At 36.4% G+C, this 12,403-nt stretch overlaps 2 protein-coding genes across 4 annotated transcripts; one reads left to right on the top strand and one right to left on the bottom strand.

The window, feature by feature from the left end:
* Nucleotides 1-183: 183 nt before the first annotated feature.
* Nucleotides 184-5,657, bottom strand: LOC116172670. 3 transcript variants are annotated; one of them, XM_031489919.1, is made up of 3 exons: nucleotides 5,113-5,256; nucleotides 3,989-4,141; nucleotides 184-516 (listed from the first exon to the last, which is right to left on the bottom strand). In XM_031489919.1, exons 1-3 carry the CDS (start codon nucleotides 5,134-5,136, stop codon nucleotides 310-312), a joined length of 384 nt encoding a protein of 127 aa, XP_031345779.1. In that variant the 5' UTR covers nucleotides 5,137-5,256; the 3' UTR covers nucleotides 184-309. The 3 variants fall into 3 exon arrangements, with proteins under 3 accessions (XP_031345779.1, XP_031345778.1, XP_031345780.1); XM_031489918.1 differs by lacking the exon at nucleotides 5,113-5,256 and adding an exon at nucleotides 5,270-5,657 and having other exon boundaries at nucleotides 295-516; XM_031489920.1 differs by lacking the exons at nucleotides 184-516; nucleotides 5,113-5,256 and adding exons at nucleotides 3,458-3,490; nucleotides 5,270-5,657.
* An 828-nt stretch (nucleotides 5,658-6,485) lies between these two features.
* Nucleotides 6,486-7,735, top strand: LOC116172419 (transcription factor AP-1-like). Its single transcript, XM_031489631.1, has 3 exons — nucleotides 6,486-6,640; nucleotides 6,801-7,240; nucleotides 7,295-7,735. The coding sequence occupies exons 2-3, from the start codon at nucleotides 6,925-6,927 to the stop codon at nucleotides 7,669-7,671; spliced, it is 693 nt and encodes a 230-aa protein (XP_031345491.1). The 5' UTR covers nucleotides 6,486-6,640; nucleotides 6,801-6,924; the 3' UTR covers nucleotides 7,672-7,735.
* Nucleotides 7,736-12,403: the final 4,668 nt, after the last annotated feature.

Below are 12,403 nucleotides of genomic sequence, written 5' to 3' on the forward strand. Positions count from 1 at the left end.
AGGTTTAGCAACCCATAGCACAGTTTGTAATTTATTTCGAGTCTAAATGCAGTTTACCCTTGGGGGGGGGGGGCAGCTTAGCACCCCCCCTTTCCTAAAAAAACTTGTGCCAAATGGACGGAGTTATGAATTCCACACTACAACAATAAATAAGCACTTTATTATGTTTGTTTGTTATATTTATTCGATAATTGGGTGAAGTTAATGGACATCATAGTGCTAATTGCTAAAGCAACTTGCTTAAGGGACAAGAAATTATGGTGCTAAACAAAAAGTACAAAAGTAGGAACAATTAAGTAGCCTACTCTGTCACATAAAAAAGTCACATAAAAAAAGGAGACATATTTGTAATAACAGAAATGCAGAAAGTGTAGGGTTTTTTATTATTAATTTTTCTTTTCCATTCCATTGGTAGGTGCCTGTATCTAGACAGAATAGATTTGCCGTAGGAGGCGAACTAGCAACCTCATGATCCGGCTGATGTGGTAGCGTGGAATAAACTACTGGGAAAGTATTCTGAAATTGACAATTTTTTATTTTCCCCCGTATCTCTAAAGCGGGCGAATATTTTCAAATTTTACCATTTTGAGTGTGACCCTAAAAGAGGACATGACGCCTGACACCCCCGTACAATCAACAGTCGAACTTGTGCACGTAAATATTTTGGGCAACGAAACTTAGTTAAATTCAGTTAGAAACCGAATTTAAACGAGCTGGAATAACTACAAATAACAAATATTTGAGGAGGAGGGGGGGGGGGGAAATCGAATTACGGCAATTTCCAGCAAAGGTCAAAGACAAAAGTGTTTGTGGAACAATCAAAACTCAAAAAACAAAAACTGGCTTTAGTAAAATTGAATATTCTGGTTAATTTTGATAGTTTGTTTAATTTGTCAAAAACTGATCACAGCATTCGATTCTATGAGAAAAAAATACAAAAAAATCCATATTTTTGAACACTTTCTTTCAGTACCGAGTGGTTCAAATTCATGGCTCACCATTGGAATCTCCGTAACAGTGTAGGTTAAATGGGGGCACAGTTGCCCCTTTTTGAGACTAAAAAAAGCATTTGAAATTTTCGAAAAATCTTTGAAAATAACTGAAAATATCTTTTGTTTTCTTTTCCCTACCTTAAACGGTCAGAAATAGACAATTCCCGTTGTACCTTCTGAATCTGAATACCAGAATTTCCATAACACGCTATTTTTCTAATGTAGTGTCGAGCAAGCCGAAAGCGAGCTTGGCACAGCTAGGAAACGCTCGTAGATTCACTCCTCTAGGTCGACGGTAAATATTTTTTGATTTTTTTAAATTATTTAACCTTTGTTTAAATTTCTTTAAATATTTTATAATTTTTTGAATTTTTCTTTAATTTCTTTTAATCACTTCAATTTTTTTTTAATATCATCCCTGGTATGTTAAATTTTTGAACAGAGAATATAATGTGCTATTTTTATAGAGGTGTTTATTACAAATGTTTCTTTATAAAGATTGTGGAATAATATTCTGTTTTTAAAATAAGTACATACCCGGGGTCCTTGACGGGGTCAGATAAAAAAGTTATCTGACCTTTTTTTAAATGTACATTTTAACCTAAAAGTTCTCTTTTCAAAAATTTACCACATTTATCTGAGCCTGTATACTGATTTTGAAAACAGCAGATTATTCAACAATCATTACAAAGAAATGTTGTAACAAACATTTTTCTGTCTCTCTTTTAGTAACTAGTTATATAGGGTCACTCTGGAATTGGCAATTTTTAATTTTCCCCTTATCTCTTAAGCGAGCGAATAAAATATACAACGCGTTCTATTTAAAAAAAATAGCTTAGGTCCGGTAACCTTTTTACGTGACCCTGTCTACTTATTTTGAAAATTGCAGACTATTCAACAATCATTAAAGAGAAATTTTGTAATAAACATGAGTCTCTTTAAACTAAGAAAATATATGGTCATTCTGGAAACAAACGAATATTTTTTAATTTCGATTTTCGAGTTTGAATTTTTTTGGTCTTATAAACAGCGAATTTAATATGCTATCTGTTTAGATTAAAACATACAGGGAGTGCTATTTCAAAAAAAATAGATTGGGCCGATAACCTTTTTTCTGTTCTTATGTATTTTAAAAAAGGAAGATTATTCACAATCATAAAGAACCTTTTGTAATAAAACACCCCTCTAAAATTAGCATATATTGTCAAAATTAACACACCAGAGATGATATTTAAAAAAGATTCAAGTGATTATAAAAATTAAAGCAAGATTCAAAAAGGTATACAGGGTGTTCTATTTAAAAAAATTAGGTTAGGTTCATAATCTAAACGAGAAATTATTACTGATCCGTATTACAGTTGATTATTGATGTTTGTTCGTCTCCTCCTCCCACCTCAAAATGTTGATCAAACATTCTTCTACAAAATGAAAAATTTTAAGATTGCCATGTGGCGAACCTTCAAACTATAAGGTATCTGCAATATTCTAGAACAATTAATCTCTCTAAAAGAAAAAAAACGCAAAAGTGGGTACGGACAGACATACGGACGAACATACAAAGATATTCATATTTTTTGATCAATATGTGCGTTCTATTGGCTTTTATTAAAAGGTCACAATGTCAAAATTTCAGAGAAAAGTTTGCCATAAGAGGTCGATAAAGGTTATTTCAAGAAAACACAAACAATTGCGTGCAGCACTGCAGTTATGAACAGGAAAAATGAAAATACAACGCGATAATACTGCCATCTTTGATGTGGCGGCTGCACTACGAAACACTGACTTGTCCAATTTTACAACTTTTTCGGCGTCGATGTGTGTTTCCACTTGCACTGCATTTTCTATCTCGCAATTCCAACAATTGTGGAAAAATGGTGCAAAATCATTACAAACAGATCATCAGGTCCACCCTTCTACATGAACATCCCAATGGTGAGCCCCGAATGGGAACCATTTTTTTATGTGCAGCGTTTCTGTGCGTCTTAAACTTCAATATTACTTTTTTGAGTTTGTTCGTTTTTTTTACCTTCTTCTTCAAAAGGGAATTGTAATTGTTTTTATTACATCAAAAAGTATAAATAAAAACAAAGAAACTCGATTGCTGTCTCTGGTTCGAACATGCATATTTGTAAATGTATAGTGGGTTTGGTTGGTAGAGCAGCCTTAGCTGAAACCCCGCCCATTTAAAAATATCGACCAAAAATTAAAAAATAAAAGTACACTCACTTTCCAATTACAACTTCACCGGGTCGATAACCTTTTGGGGGTTTTTTTAATAAGCGAAGATCGAGGAAGGTAGAAAACACTTGATTAATACAACACTGCAACACAGCCCTTAAGAACAATAAGTCAAGTAACATTATCACTAGCATGGGGGTCATATAGTGTCCGGTTGTCATATAACCATCTTATTGTGTTTGTCAGTGTTGCATTGTCAATTGTTTTTGCTTGGTACTTCTGTATTCATGCCAAGCCAACTTTTAACATCTTAATTCCATCTTAAATTTTCTTTGTATGTAAATTAATTATGCACTAGTTACCTCGCTAATTACAGTACCTGTAAGTCAGTTTTTAAACTGTAAGTACCTACCTGTACATAGATAATGAAAATACAGGGTGGACATTTTGTCTGCAACTTTAAAACAACATTTTTTTAAAAGAAACTTTTTATGGTGTCCTAAATTATAAAAAGTCTGCTACCAATCTACATGCTTTAAATTTGTGTCAGTGGCGTACTTCTGCTTGGTCAAGGGGGCCATTTTTAGTTTTCATTACACACAGTAGTTGCTACTAAAATATACCCCCCTTAACCATGCAGAAATGACCACAAAAAAGATTGTTAGCAAACTAATAGATATCATAAAAGGCATTTTTTTAATGTTGTTTTGAAGATATCTTCAGTGTTCCAGACATTTCCACCCTGTATCATACAGGCTGTATGATATGTACCTGTGTAGTGGTATTGTACATAGACACCCTCTACTATTGGACCTTACCTGAGATGAACCGGTAACCTGACGAGCATAAGCTAAAAACTGGAACAGTAGCGTTTCAGATTTTCGTGCGGCTTCTTTGAATTCGTTCAAAACGTCCAGTTGATTGGCGCACCGAAAGCATATTACATGTGGAAGTGGATCCTTGTCAGACACCTACAAAAAAAAAGCCTTTAATTTTATCAGAGTCAAAATGGGAGAAGAAAATTTGAGTTTTCGCAAGTGCTTTGCCCCCCCCCCCCCACACCCTTAGGCGCTTACGATTGCCCGTACAGTTATGAAATAACATACACCCATATGTTTATTTTGTCAACATCCCCATTTTTATTTTTTTTGTATTAAAAAAATAAACAAAAAGAGGTGATGACAGGTAAAGAAAAAGGTGTACGCTATTACAAAACTACCTACTTTTTCACGTGGTAAAAAGTCAAGAGAGCGTTGAAATAACCTTAGAAAGTGTTTCCTGTTTACTCTTATCTTTAGATTTGCCTGCGAAGGAAAAACCTCTTAATCACGTTTACTTTTACGGGCAGTTTTCAATAGAATTGGTTTGGTTAATGGCAGCAGGTGATTTAAATAAGATCGTTGCTCCTCGGAACTTTATTCCCATAATTACACAATTATTTCCTGTTGGTTCATTATTTCCATTACCGCACAGCAGCGTTTAATGTTTATTTATAAACGCCGTTCCAAGTTAAAGAAAGAGAATGGGTGTAAAGAGACGGGTTACAAAAGATTCAAGGTGAATGAGTTGATTCACTGATAAGAGCTCAATGCCAATAAGTTTGGGCAGCAAAACGTGTTTTATCGGGGAATGTTAACACAAAAAAAAACACGGCGGACGCGCAAGCGAGAGGCATCCGTTATCACGTTAGGCTCATCTTATCATTGCTACACATCTTGCCGCTCCTTGCCTTTGCCAAACTTTCTCTACGTGCAGACGACCAGGTAAATCGGCCAGGTGTTTTATGGGAGAGTAAATACATCAACTACCTGGACGGTTGTAATTACACACACAATGCATCTAAGCAGGCTACAAGCCCACGCATCGCAGATGTTTCAGGAAACAAAAAGAAAATTATTTATTTTAGTGCACTCTGTAAAACGATCCCAAAATAGATTCCTACCGTTGCAGCTGCGATTCTGCACATGATTTCACCCGACGACCAACCCTACGCACATGCACGAAGAAATTACGTTCACAAATAAGACAACAACAAAAATTTACGCAAGATTAAGAGGTTACAAGTGACGAAATCGAAACGAAACAAATGAATCACATACCAGTATAGAGAGACACGTCATTATCTTAGTCGGGATGTTCCTGTCGGCGATATCATTTTCGAAAATAGATAAATTGATACCCCTATCAGTACTTTCCGGACATGATAAACAAAGACGACACACTTGATAAAACTTTGGCGGTACATTACACATATTTAAACACGTAAAAACACAAAAACAAAGCGACACATTAAGCTTAACGTTACATTTAACATAAAAACAATAATTTGCACAGCCTCCTTTATTGTTTTCGGGTTAAATTCGAAAGATTCACACGCGCACGACGATTCATTTCGTTTGTCAGAGCTGGGATATAAATTAAGGCACTGCCATGGCCACCTTGATTAAAAGGTGCAATGATTAGCGTACGATGGCTCTTATCACTATCTTCCGATATTCGCCGATAGGTGGCTAACGTTAAATTAAGTAAACAAGAAACCACAGATCTCATGATCAATAACATATTGGCTGTGCCTATAATGCCGAACAATTGGATTTCGCAGTTTCCAAAAATTTGGCCGTTCAAATAATTATGTACTTTTATTTTATTTGAGATTGTTTTTAGTGTTCGACACCGAATTAGTACAGAATAAACCATCTATCAAGTACAATTAGAGAATGCTTGCATCCAGATAATAAACGCAATTCGCAATTTTTTAAAGCTCTGGCGTTCATAACACACCAAAACAAAGAAAATTTGCTGTGCTAGCACCACCCCCACGAAAACGTCAAAAATTGTTTATTTTGTTGCGCATGCGTGAATCTACCCAAATTCAGCTCTTCCTTTTATGTAAGAACATGAGTACCAAATTTGGTTCCAATCGGTTCATCCGTTTAGCCGAAATGAGAGTACAGACAGACAGACCGACCTCATCGAGGTGTTTGATTCAGATTCCTGGTATTTGCGTCAAACGCAATTCTAAAGCGACATAACAAAAGTGTTCGTGTATGCAGCCGTGTTCCCAAAAGGTTGTTGTTTGAATTTTTTAACAAATTTCGTGTAATCATGATTGTTTTTGGACAAAACAAAACAGTTCTGATTTATTCGTACGTATGTAGAATACCTATCATCATTGTTATCAAATAGGCTGTTAGAATGCATGCAGTAGCCTTTGAGAGGAGTCATGTTTACAAGTAGTAGACGAACACTATACAACAGACACATCTAAATTGCCCATGGCAATATTATTATTCTATGTTTTTACGTCATATTTCCTTGAAGTGTGAGTCATCGCTTGTTATAGTAAATTTTGTGTTTCTCGGAACAAAAATTTCAAGTTAAAAACGTAGCGCCATTGAAGAAATTATCACTCTACTATTTGTAGTGAATCATCATAACATCGGCAGAATTACATTTTTACACATTATGAGGTGAGTGTACTTGCTAATTTTACTCTATTGATATGTAACAGATTTTGTAACAGCAAAAGTAATCAACAAGTTTTATGAAAGAGGTCAGGACACACCTTGTGGTTGTTCATCCTGCCTTCACTTTACATTCCATAAAATTAAAAGCAATTTGCACTTGCAGGTTTTATGGAACTGACTGACACCACCTACTACGTTTTACTTTTGATTGTCTTATTACCGATCAAATTATTCTTCGGTTTATGGGCCTGGTTGGGTTGGGAGTTGTTCAAGAATAATTAGCTGTTATGAGCGGTTCGTCCGACAGCACTCAGAAACTAAACAGCATGAAGCGAAACCTAACTTTAGACTTTAACCAGGCGAAAAAGCCACATTTGAACTTGAGCGCCGCAAGTTCCGTCCTTTCCTCGCCGGATTTAAATATGCTAAAGGTCGGCACTCCGGAATTGGAAAAGATGATATTGGCGAACGGAATTTCCACAAGTACGCCGACACCATCCGGGCTGATTTACTCGCGAACAGTCGCGGAGGATCCCGAAACATTCGCCAGCGGATTCGTTAACGCCCTCAACGATCTCCACAATAACGCCAACACAAGCTCTGGTAAGTCGGTTACCGAATCTTATATACGTACGTAGATACTAATAAATGTTTTAGCATCCGACAATTCATCAAGTGCCACAGTTTATGCGGAATTAGAACAGCCGACCCTGGGATTTTTAACGCCGATTATCAAAGAAGAACCTCAAACCGTTCCGAATATACACAGCTCGTCACCTCCACTGTCGCCAGTCGACATGGAAGCGCAAGAACGGATCAAGCTTGAGAGAAAGCGACAACGCAACCGCCTTGCTGCCTCCAAATGTCGTACGAGGAAACTGGAACGAATTTCCAGACTAGAAGACAAAGTAAAACATTTGAAAGGGGAGAATGTTGAGCTCGCCTCTCTCGTCAATCAGCTTAAAGAGCAAGTTGGCATATTAAAAGTGGAAGTTATGGACCATGTGCAAGCCGGATGCAATATTATGATGTGATAGTAGAATATAATTATCTAACATTATTTTTGTAAGTTATTAAGTCAAACAATGTTGAATTTTTTATATGTATATTTTAAGAAAATAAATAGAGTAATTTATAAATTTAGTTCACAATTCAATTTAAAAAAAAAGGGAAAATAATGCAATCATAAGAGGGTGACAAAACTGTAGATATAATATTTGCCCCCAAAAGAGGTGAGTGGAAGTATGCCTTAGACCATATAGTACATGGACTGCTATTAGCCCTATGCTTTCAATACAAAATGGGTGGTCATGGATAGAGGGCACTGTAGTCGTGGGTATGTGAATCTCAGGGTAAACTAAAGTCGTGTAAACACCACCCGGATCGCGTAAAGAGTAGCTTTTATAGTATTCGCGTAGTACGGGAAGCTTTAATTACTCTTGATTATCTTCTCTACATCCACAAATAAGAACAGGTTTGCTTTTTTTGCATATCTAGGCCATTAATTAATTGACGTTTGTTAATTTATAGGTTGACAGTCTCAAATCGTATCTAATCGGACAACTTCGGACAGAGTCGTTTACCCTGAAACTCACATACCCAGGCAATGTCCTTGACCATATTTTCGTTACAATTAGCAGTCCATGTACTATATGGTCTAAGAAGTATGCTCAACTGAATAAACAAAATCCAGCAAGATGGAGTAAATAATTAAGTGCTGTTGGGAACCACAGAAACAACATGGTAAAGAAAACTATATAAAATAAATTAAACAAATACAGGGTGGGCCATTAGTGTGTGTGGAAGATTGTGGGTTTATTAACGTACATACATAAATATTTAAAATTCATTGACAGGGCATGTTGAGAGACCCTTAAACAACAACAATATTTTCAACGAAATTGCAATTGTTATACAGGGTGATTTATATCAAAGTTGCCCCCCTGTCGATTTTTCAAAAAGTAGATGTGCAGTAAAAATTGAATATCGCAGTTATCATTAAACTGAGAAGGCCGTTACTCGGCAGTATTATATATATATAATCAAAGAAACCTTTTACCCTAAGGTGTAAGGTACATAATTTTAATTTACATTTCAATTTCGTGTACAAATTTTGTCCATTGTTTCTTATCTCTTGCCAGTTTTCTCGCTTCTGCCCACGTTCTTCCTTTTCTTTTCAGTATTGCGGCCACTTCATCGTTCCACGTTTTTTTGGGTCGTCCTCTTGTTCTTTTCTTTTGCACGCCTGATTCCCATATCCTTTTAACTTGTCTGTCGTTGTCCATTCTGCATATATGCCCAAACCACTTCAGTTTTTGTTTCTCTGTCATGTCAATAATTGACTCAATTTCCAGTTCTTCTCGCACCGCCTCATTTCTTATTCTGTCCATTCTGGTGATTCCTTTAACTCTTCTTAAGTATTTCATGTCGGTGGCCTTTTCATAGTATTCGTCAGCACCCAGCTCTCACTTCCGTATGTTAGGATTGGTCTAAATACCGTTTTGTATACTGTCATTTTTGTTTTTGTACTAATTTCCTTTCTGCTTATAAACGACTTGTTTAGGCTGTGGTATAATCTTGTTGCCTTACCAATTCTCTCGTTAATTTCCATTTCCATATTTCCCTCTCTGTCTATCAATACCCCTAAATACTTGAATGCTTCGACTTGTTCTATCTTGTTTTGATTTATTACTATGTTAATGTTCTTGTTCTCCTTACTTATCACCATTACTTTTGTTTTATTCGTGTTTATTATCATGTTTCTCTTTGTTAATTCTTCTTCCCATATCCGTAGGTTATCTTGCAGGTCCTTCTCCTTTGCTGCACAAATCATTACGTCGTCCGCAAAGGCACATTCTGACACGTTCACGGGTATTAGCTTGTTGGTACCGATATGCACCTTTTTGGTTCTGGTTGCTGTTGCTTTGATGATATCGTCCATTATCAGTAGAAACAGTATTGGGCTCAGGACCCCTCCTTGCCTTAAACCTTCGCTTATTTCAAATGTTGTCGATTGTCTATTATTCTTCCTCACATAACTTTTGTTATTTTCGTATAACCCCTTTATTCCTTCTATTAACTTTGCACTCACCTTCCTTTGCGTTAGACTTTTCCATATTACGCTTCGCGGTACTCTATCGAATGCTTTTTCAAGGTCCAGAAAGGCCATGTAAATTTCAGAATTTTGCATTTTGCTTTTCTCTATCATTTGTTTGATGCTGAAGATATGATCCTGTACGCTCCTTCCTTTCCTGAAGCCACTCTGAGTGTCTGCCAGCTGCTCTTCTATTTGGGTTCTTAGTCTTGCCTCCATTATGTGTTCATATACCTTTGATACCACACTTAGTATTGTAATGCCCCTATAATTACTGCAGTCTCTACTGTCGCCCTTCTTGAATAACGGTATTATTATTCCCAACTTCCAGTCTTCTGGTACTTTTCCCGTAGTCCATGCCTTGTTGAAGATTTTTGTTAGCATTTCTGTCCCTCGCGCCCCTAGGTTTTTCAGCATCTCTGCATTTATCTTGTCGTGGCCAGCTGATTTCCCTTTTTTTATATACTTTATCGTTTTCCTCAGTTCTTCCATTTGTATATTACTGTCCTCTTCGCTTTCTGTATAGCTGATTTCTTCCTCGGTTAGAAAATTGGCTTGTGTGTCTAGGTTGAGCAGTTCTTCAAAGTATTCCTTCCATCTTTCTATGATTGCTTTCTCTTCTGTTAATACACTGTCATCTTTTGCTTTCACGTACTTCAATGTGTGGTGTTTATCTTTCCTTAAGTTTTTTAGCACTTTATAAAATAGTTTTTGGTTTGTTTTGCTATCTGTCTCTATTTTTCTTCCGAACTCTTCCCATGTTTGCTGTTTGGATTGTAGTACCATTGCTTTTACTTTTATTCGCTGTTGCTTGTATACTTGGTAGCTGGCTTCCGATTTCATACTTAGGTATAGTTTCCATTTTTCTTTCTTGATTTTTACTTGTTCTTTTAATTCTTGATTCCACCATTTCGTTTGTTTTTTGTTTTTATTTATGCCTATTACACCACACGTTTCTTTCGCTGTTGATATTACGCTTTCTTTGAAGAGTAGCCATAGTTGCTCCAAATTCATGGTTTCCCATTGTGCTGAATCTTTTTCTGCCTTTTTTTCTATTTCTTCTGTAAATTTAATAAATATTTCCGGTTCTTGTAATTTATATGTCCTAATGGCTTCGTTAACTTTTGTCAGGTGTGTTTTTTCCACGCAATTTGTTTGCATTTCTGTATCTCATATTGCATAATGATAATTCTTAATACCTGCCTTGCCTTTTTATTCGGCCCCCACCCCACCGCTGCTTGGTTCTATACTTAGTTCCTCGATAGACGTTTACTCACCAAAACCCTTCTCTTATGCTGTAGTAGCTCTAGGGTACCGCTTACGCTTCTTCGCTGGGAAGGTGGCCGCCCCCTAGATATTGGCCTAATATTTATAGCTTATTGCCTTGTTTCCTGTTTCTTTACCGTTTGTCAAATTCTCTGGTCCTCACCACTAGAGAATAATGCTCGGTCTTGTCTTAAATCTCATCAAGTAGACAGCGTTCTCATAGTGTCCTGTTAACAATGTTGTAAGGTAATAAATACATCCCCACGTACCGCCCAACCAAACCTCCGGGATTAGTGTCTTTGTCCAAAACTACATTGCTCCCCGGTACCTCCTCATCGAAATGATTCTGTTCCTGCTCGTGACACAATCATAATGTTGGATTAACAATCTTCGGAAATGAAAAAAACGCCTCGCCCCCAACGTACTGTGCGTACTCCAGAGACCGTTGAAAGGGTCAGACAAGCGATGTTACAAAGCCCAGGCCGCTCTGCTTGGAAACATTCAGTAATCGTACTGTAAGACGGATTTTGCCTGAAGAATTATATTTTCACCCATACAAGTTAGCGAACCAACGATTGAATTTTGGACAGGAAATGCTTGTACTTTATGAGAAGAATGAAAAATTATGGTAGCAATGAATGATGAAGCCCATTTCCACCTTCATGGGGCTGACAACAAACAAAATGATCAGGATTGGGCTGCCGAAAAACCCGACAAACGAAAGTTTGGCGTCATCCGTCCCTATTTTTTTTCAAGAAAATGAGGTTACTGTTCTGTGTAATTTAAAAAACACTTGGTTCCCCGTGCCCCACCCTGTAATATAGAAATTTCTGTTTTGTTTTTTTAAGGATTTTAATAAGTTTACAGATTGATGGCGCCATGTCCTATTTAGATGATGAAGCTTTGTTGTGAATTGTGATACTTTTCTTCCCTATCCTAAAGGTTTAATAGTCTTATCCATTAATAAATAAAATATTGAAATTTATAGACAGGTGCACGAATCGTAATTGTTTTTTTGAACAACGCTAAAGAAAGAAAGGTTAGGAGTTTAGATGCCACCCAGAAGCAATAGACTTTTAGTAGAAAATTTAAGGCCGTTATAATAAAGCACTAAAATTGATAATACAAAAAACATCACTACTGATCTCCAACATCCAGCACTATATACATACAATTTTGACTCTCTAACCGACGGTATAAACCCTTTAATAATAAAATGCCACGCTTATTTTTTTTATTGCAGGGTTATCCACAAAACTCCATTATAGAAAGTTTAGGTTCATTGCCCACCTTCATTTTATACAGATTTCACATTCGAAGCAATATTATAGATACGATAAGCATTTACCGATTTAACATCTAATAAAATAAATCGACCATTTTATCGCCCAAAATCCACTTTTCCA

The sequence above is a fragment of the Photinus pyralis genome, unplaced genomic scaffold (genome assembly GCF_008802855.1).
Source record: "Photinus pyralis isolate 1611_PpyrPB1 unplaced genomic scaffold, Ppyr1.3 Ppyr1.4_LG5, whole genome shotgun sequence".
Classification (NCBI taxonomy): Eukaryota; Metazoa; Arthropoda; class Insecta; order Coleoptera; family Lampyridae; genus Photinus; species Photinus pyralis.

Excerpts from the sequence above, each read along its gene's own strand:
- LOC116172670 (XM_031489918.1), bottom strand. The coding sequence starts at position 5,422 with ATGTGTAATGTACCGCCAAAGTTTTATCAAGTGTGTCGTCTTTGTTTA. Across the intron at positions 4,142-5,269 it reads TGACGTGTCTCTCTATACTG|GTGTCTGACAAGGATCCACT; the intron begins GTATGTGATTCA and ends TTTTTTTTGTAG. Across the intron at positions 517-3,988 it reads AGGTTACCGGTTCATCTCAG|AATACTTTCCCAGTAGTTTA; the intron begins GTAAGGTCCAAT and ends TGTCAATTTCAG.
- LOC116172419 (XM_031489631.1), top strand. The coding sequence starts at position 6,925 with ATGAGCGGTTCGTCCGACAGCACTCAGAAACTAAACAGCATGAAGCGA. Across the intron at positions 7,241-7,294 it reads TAACGCCAACACAAGCTCTG|CATCCGACAATTCATCAAGT; the intron begins GTAAGTCGGTTA and ends TAAATGTTTTAG.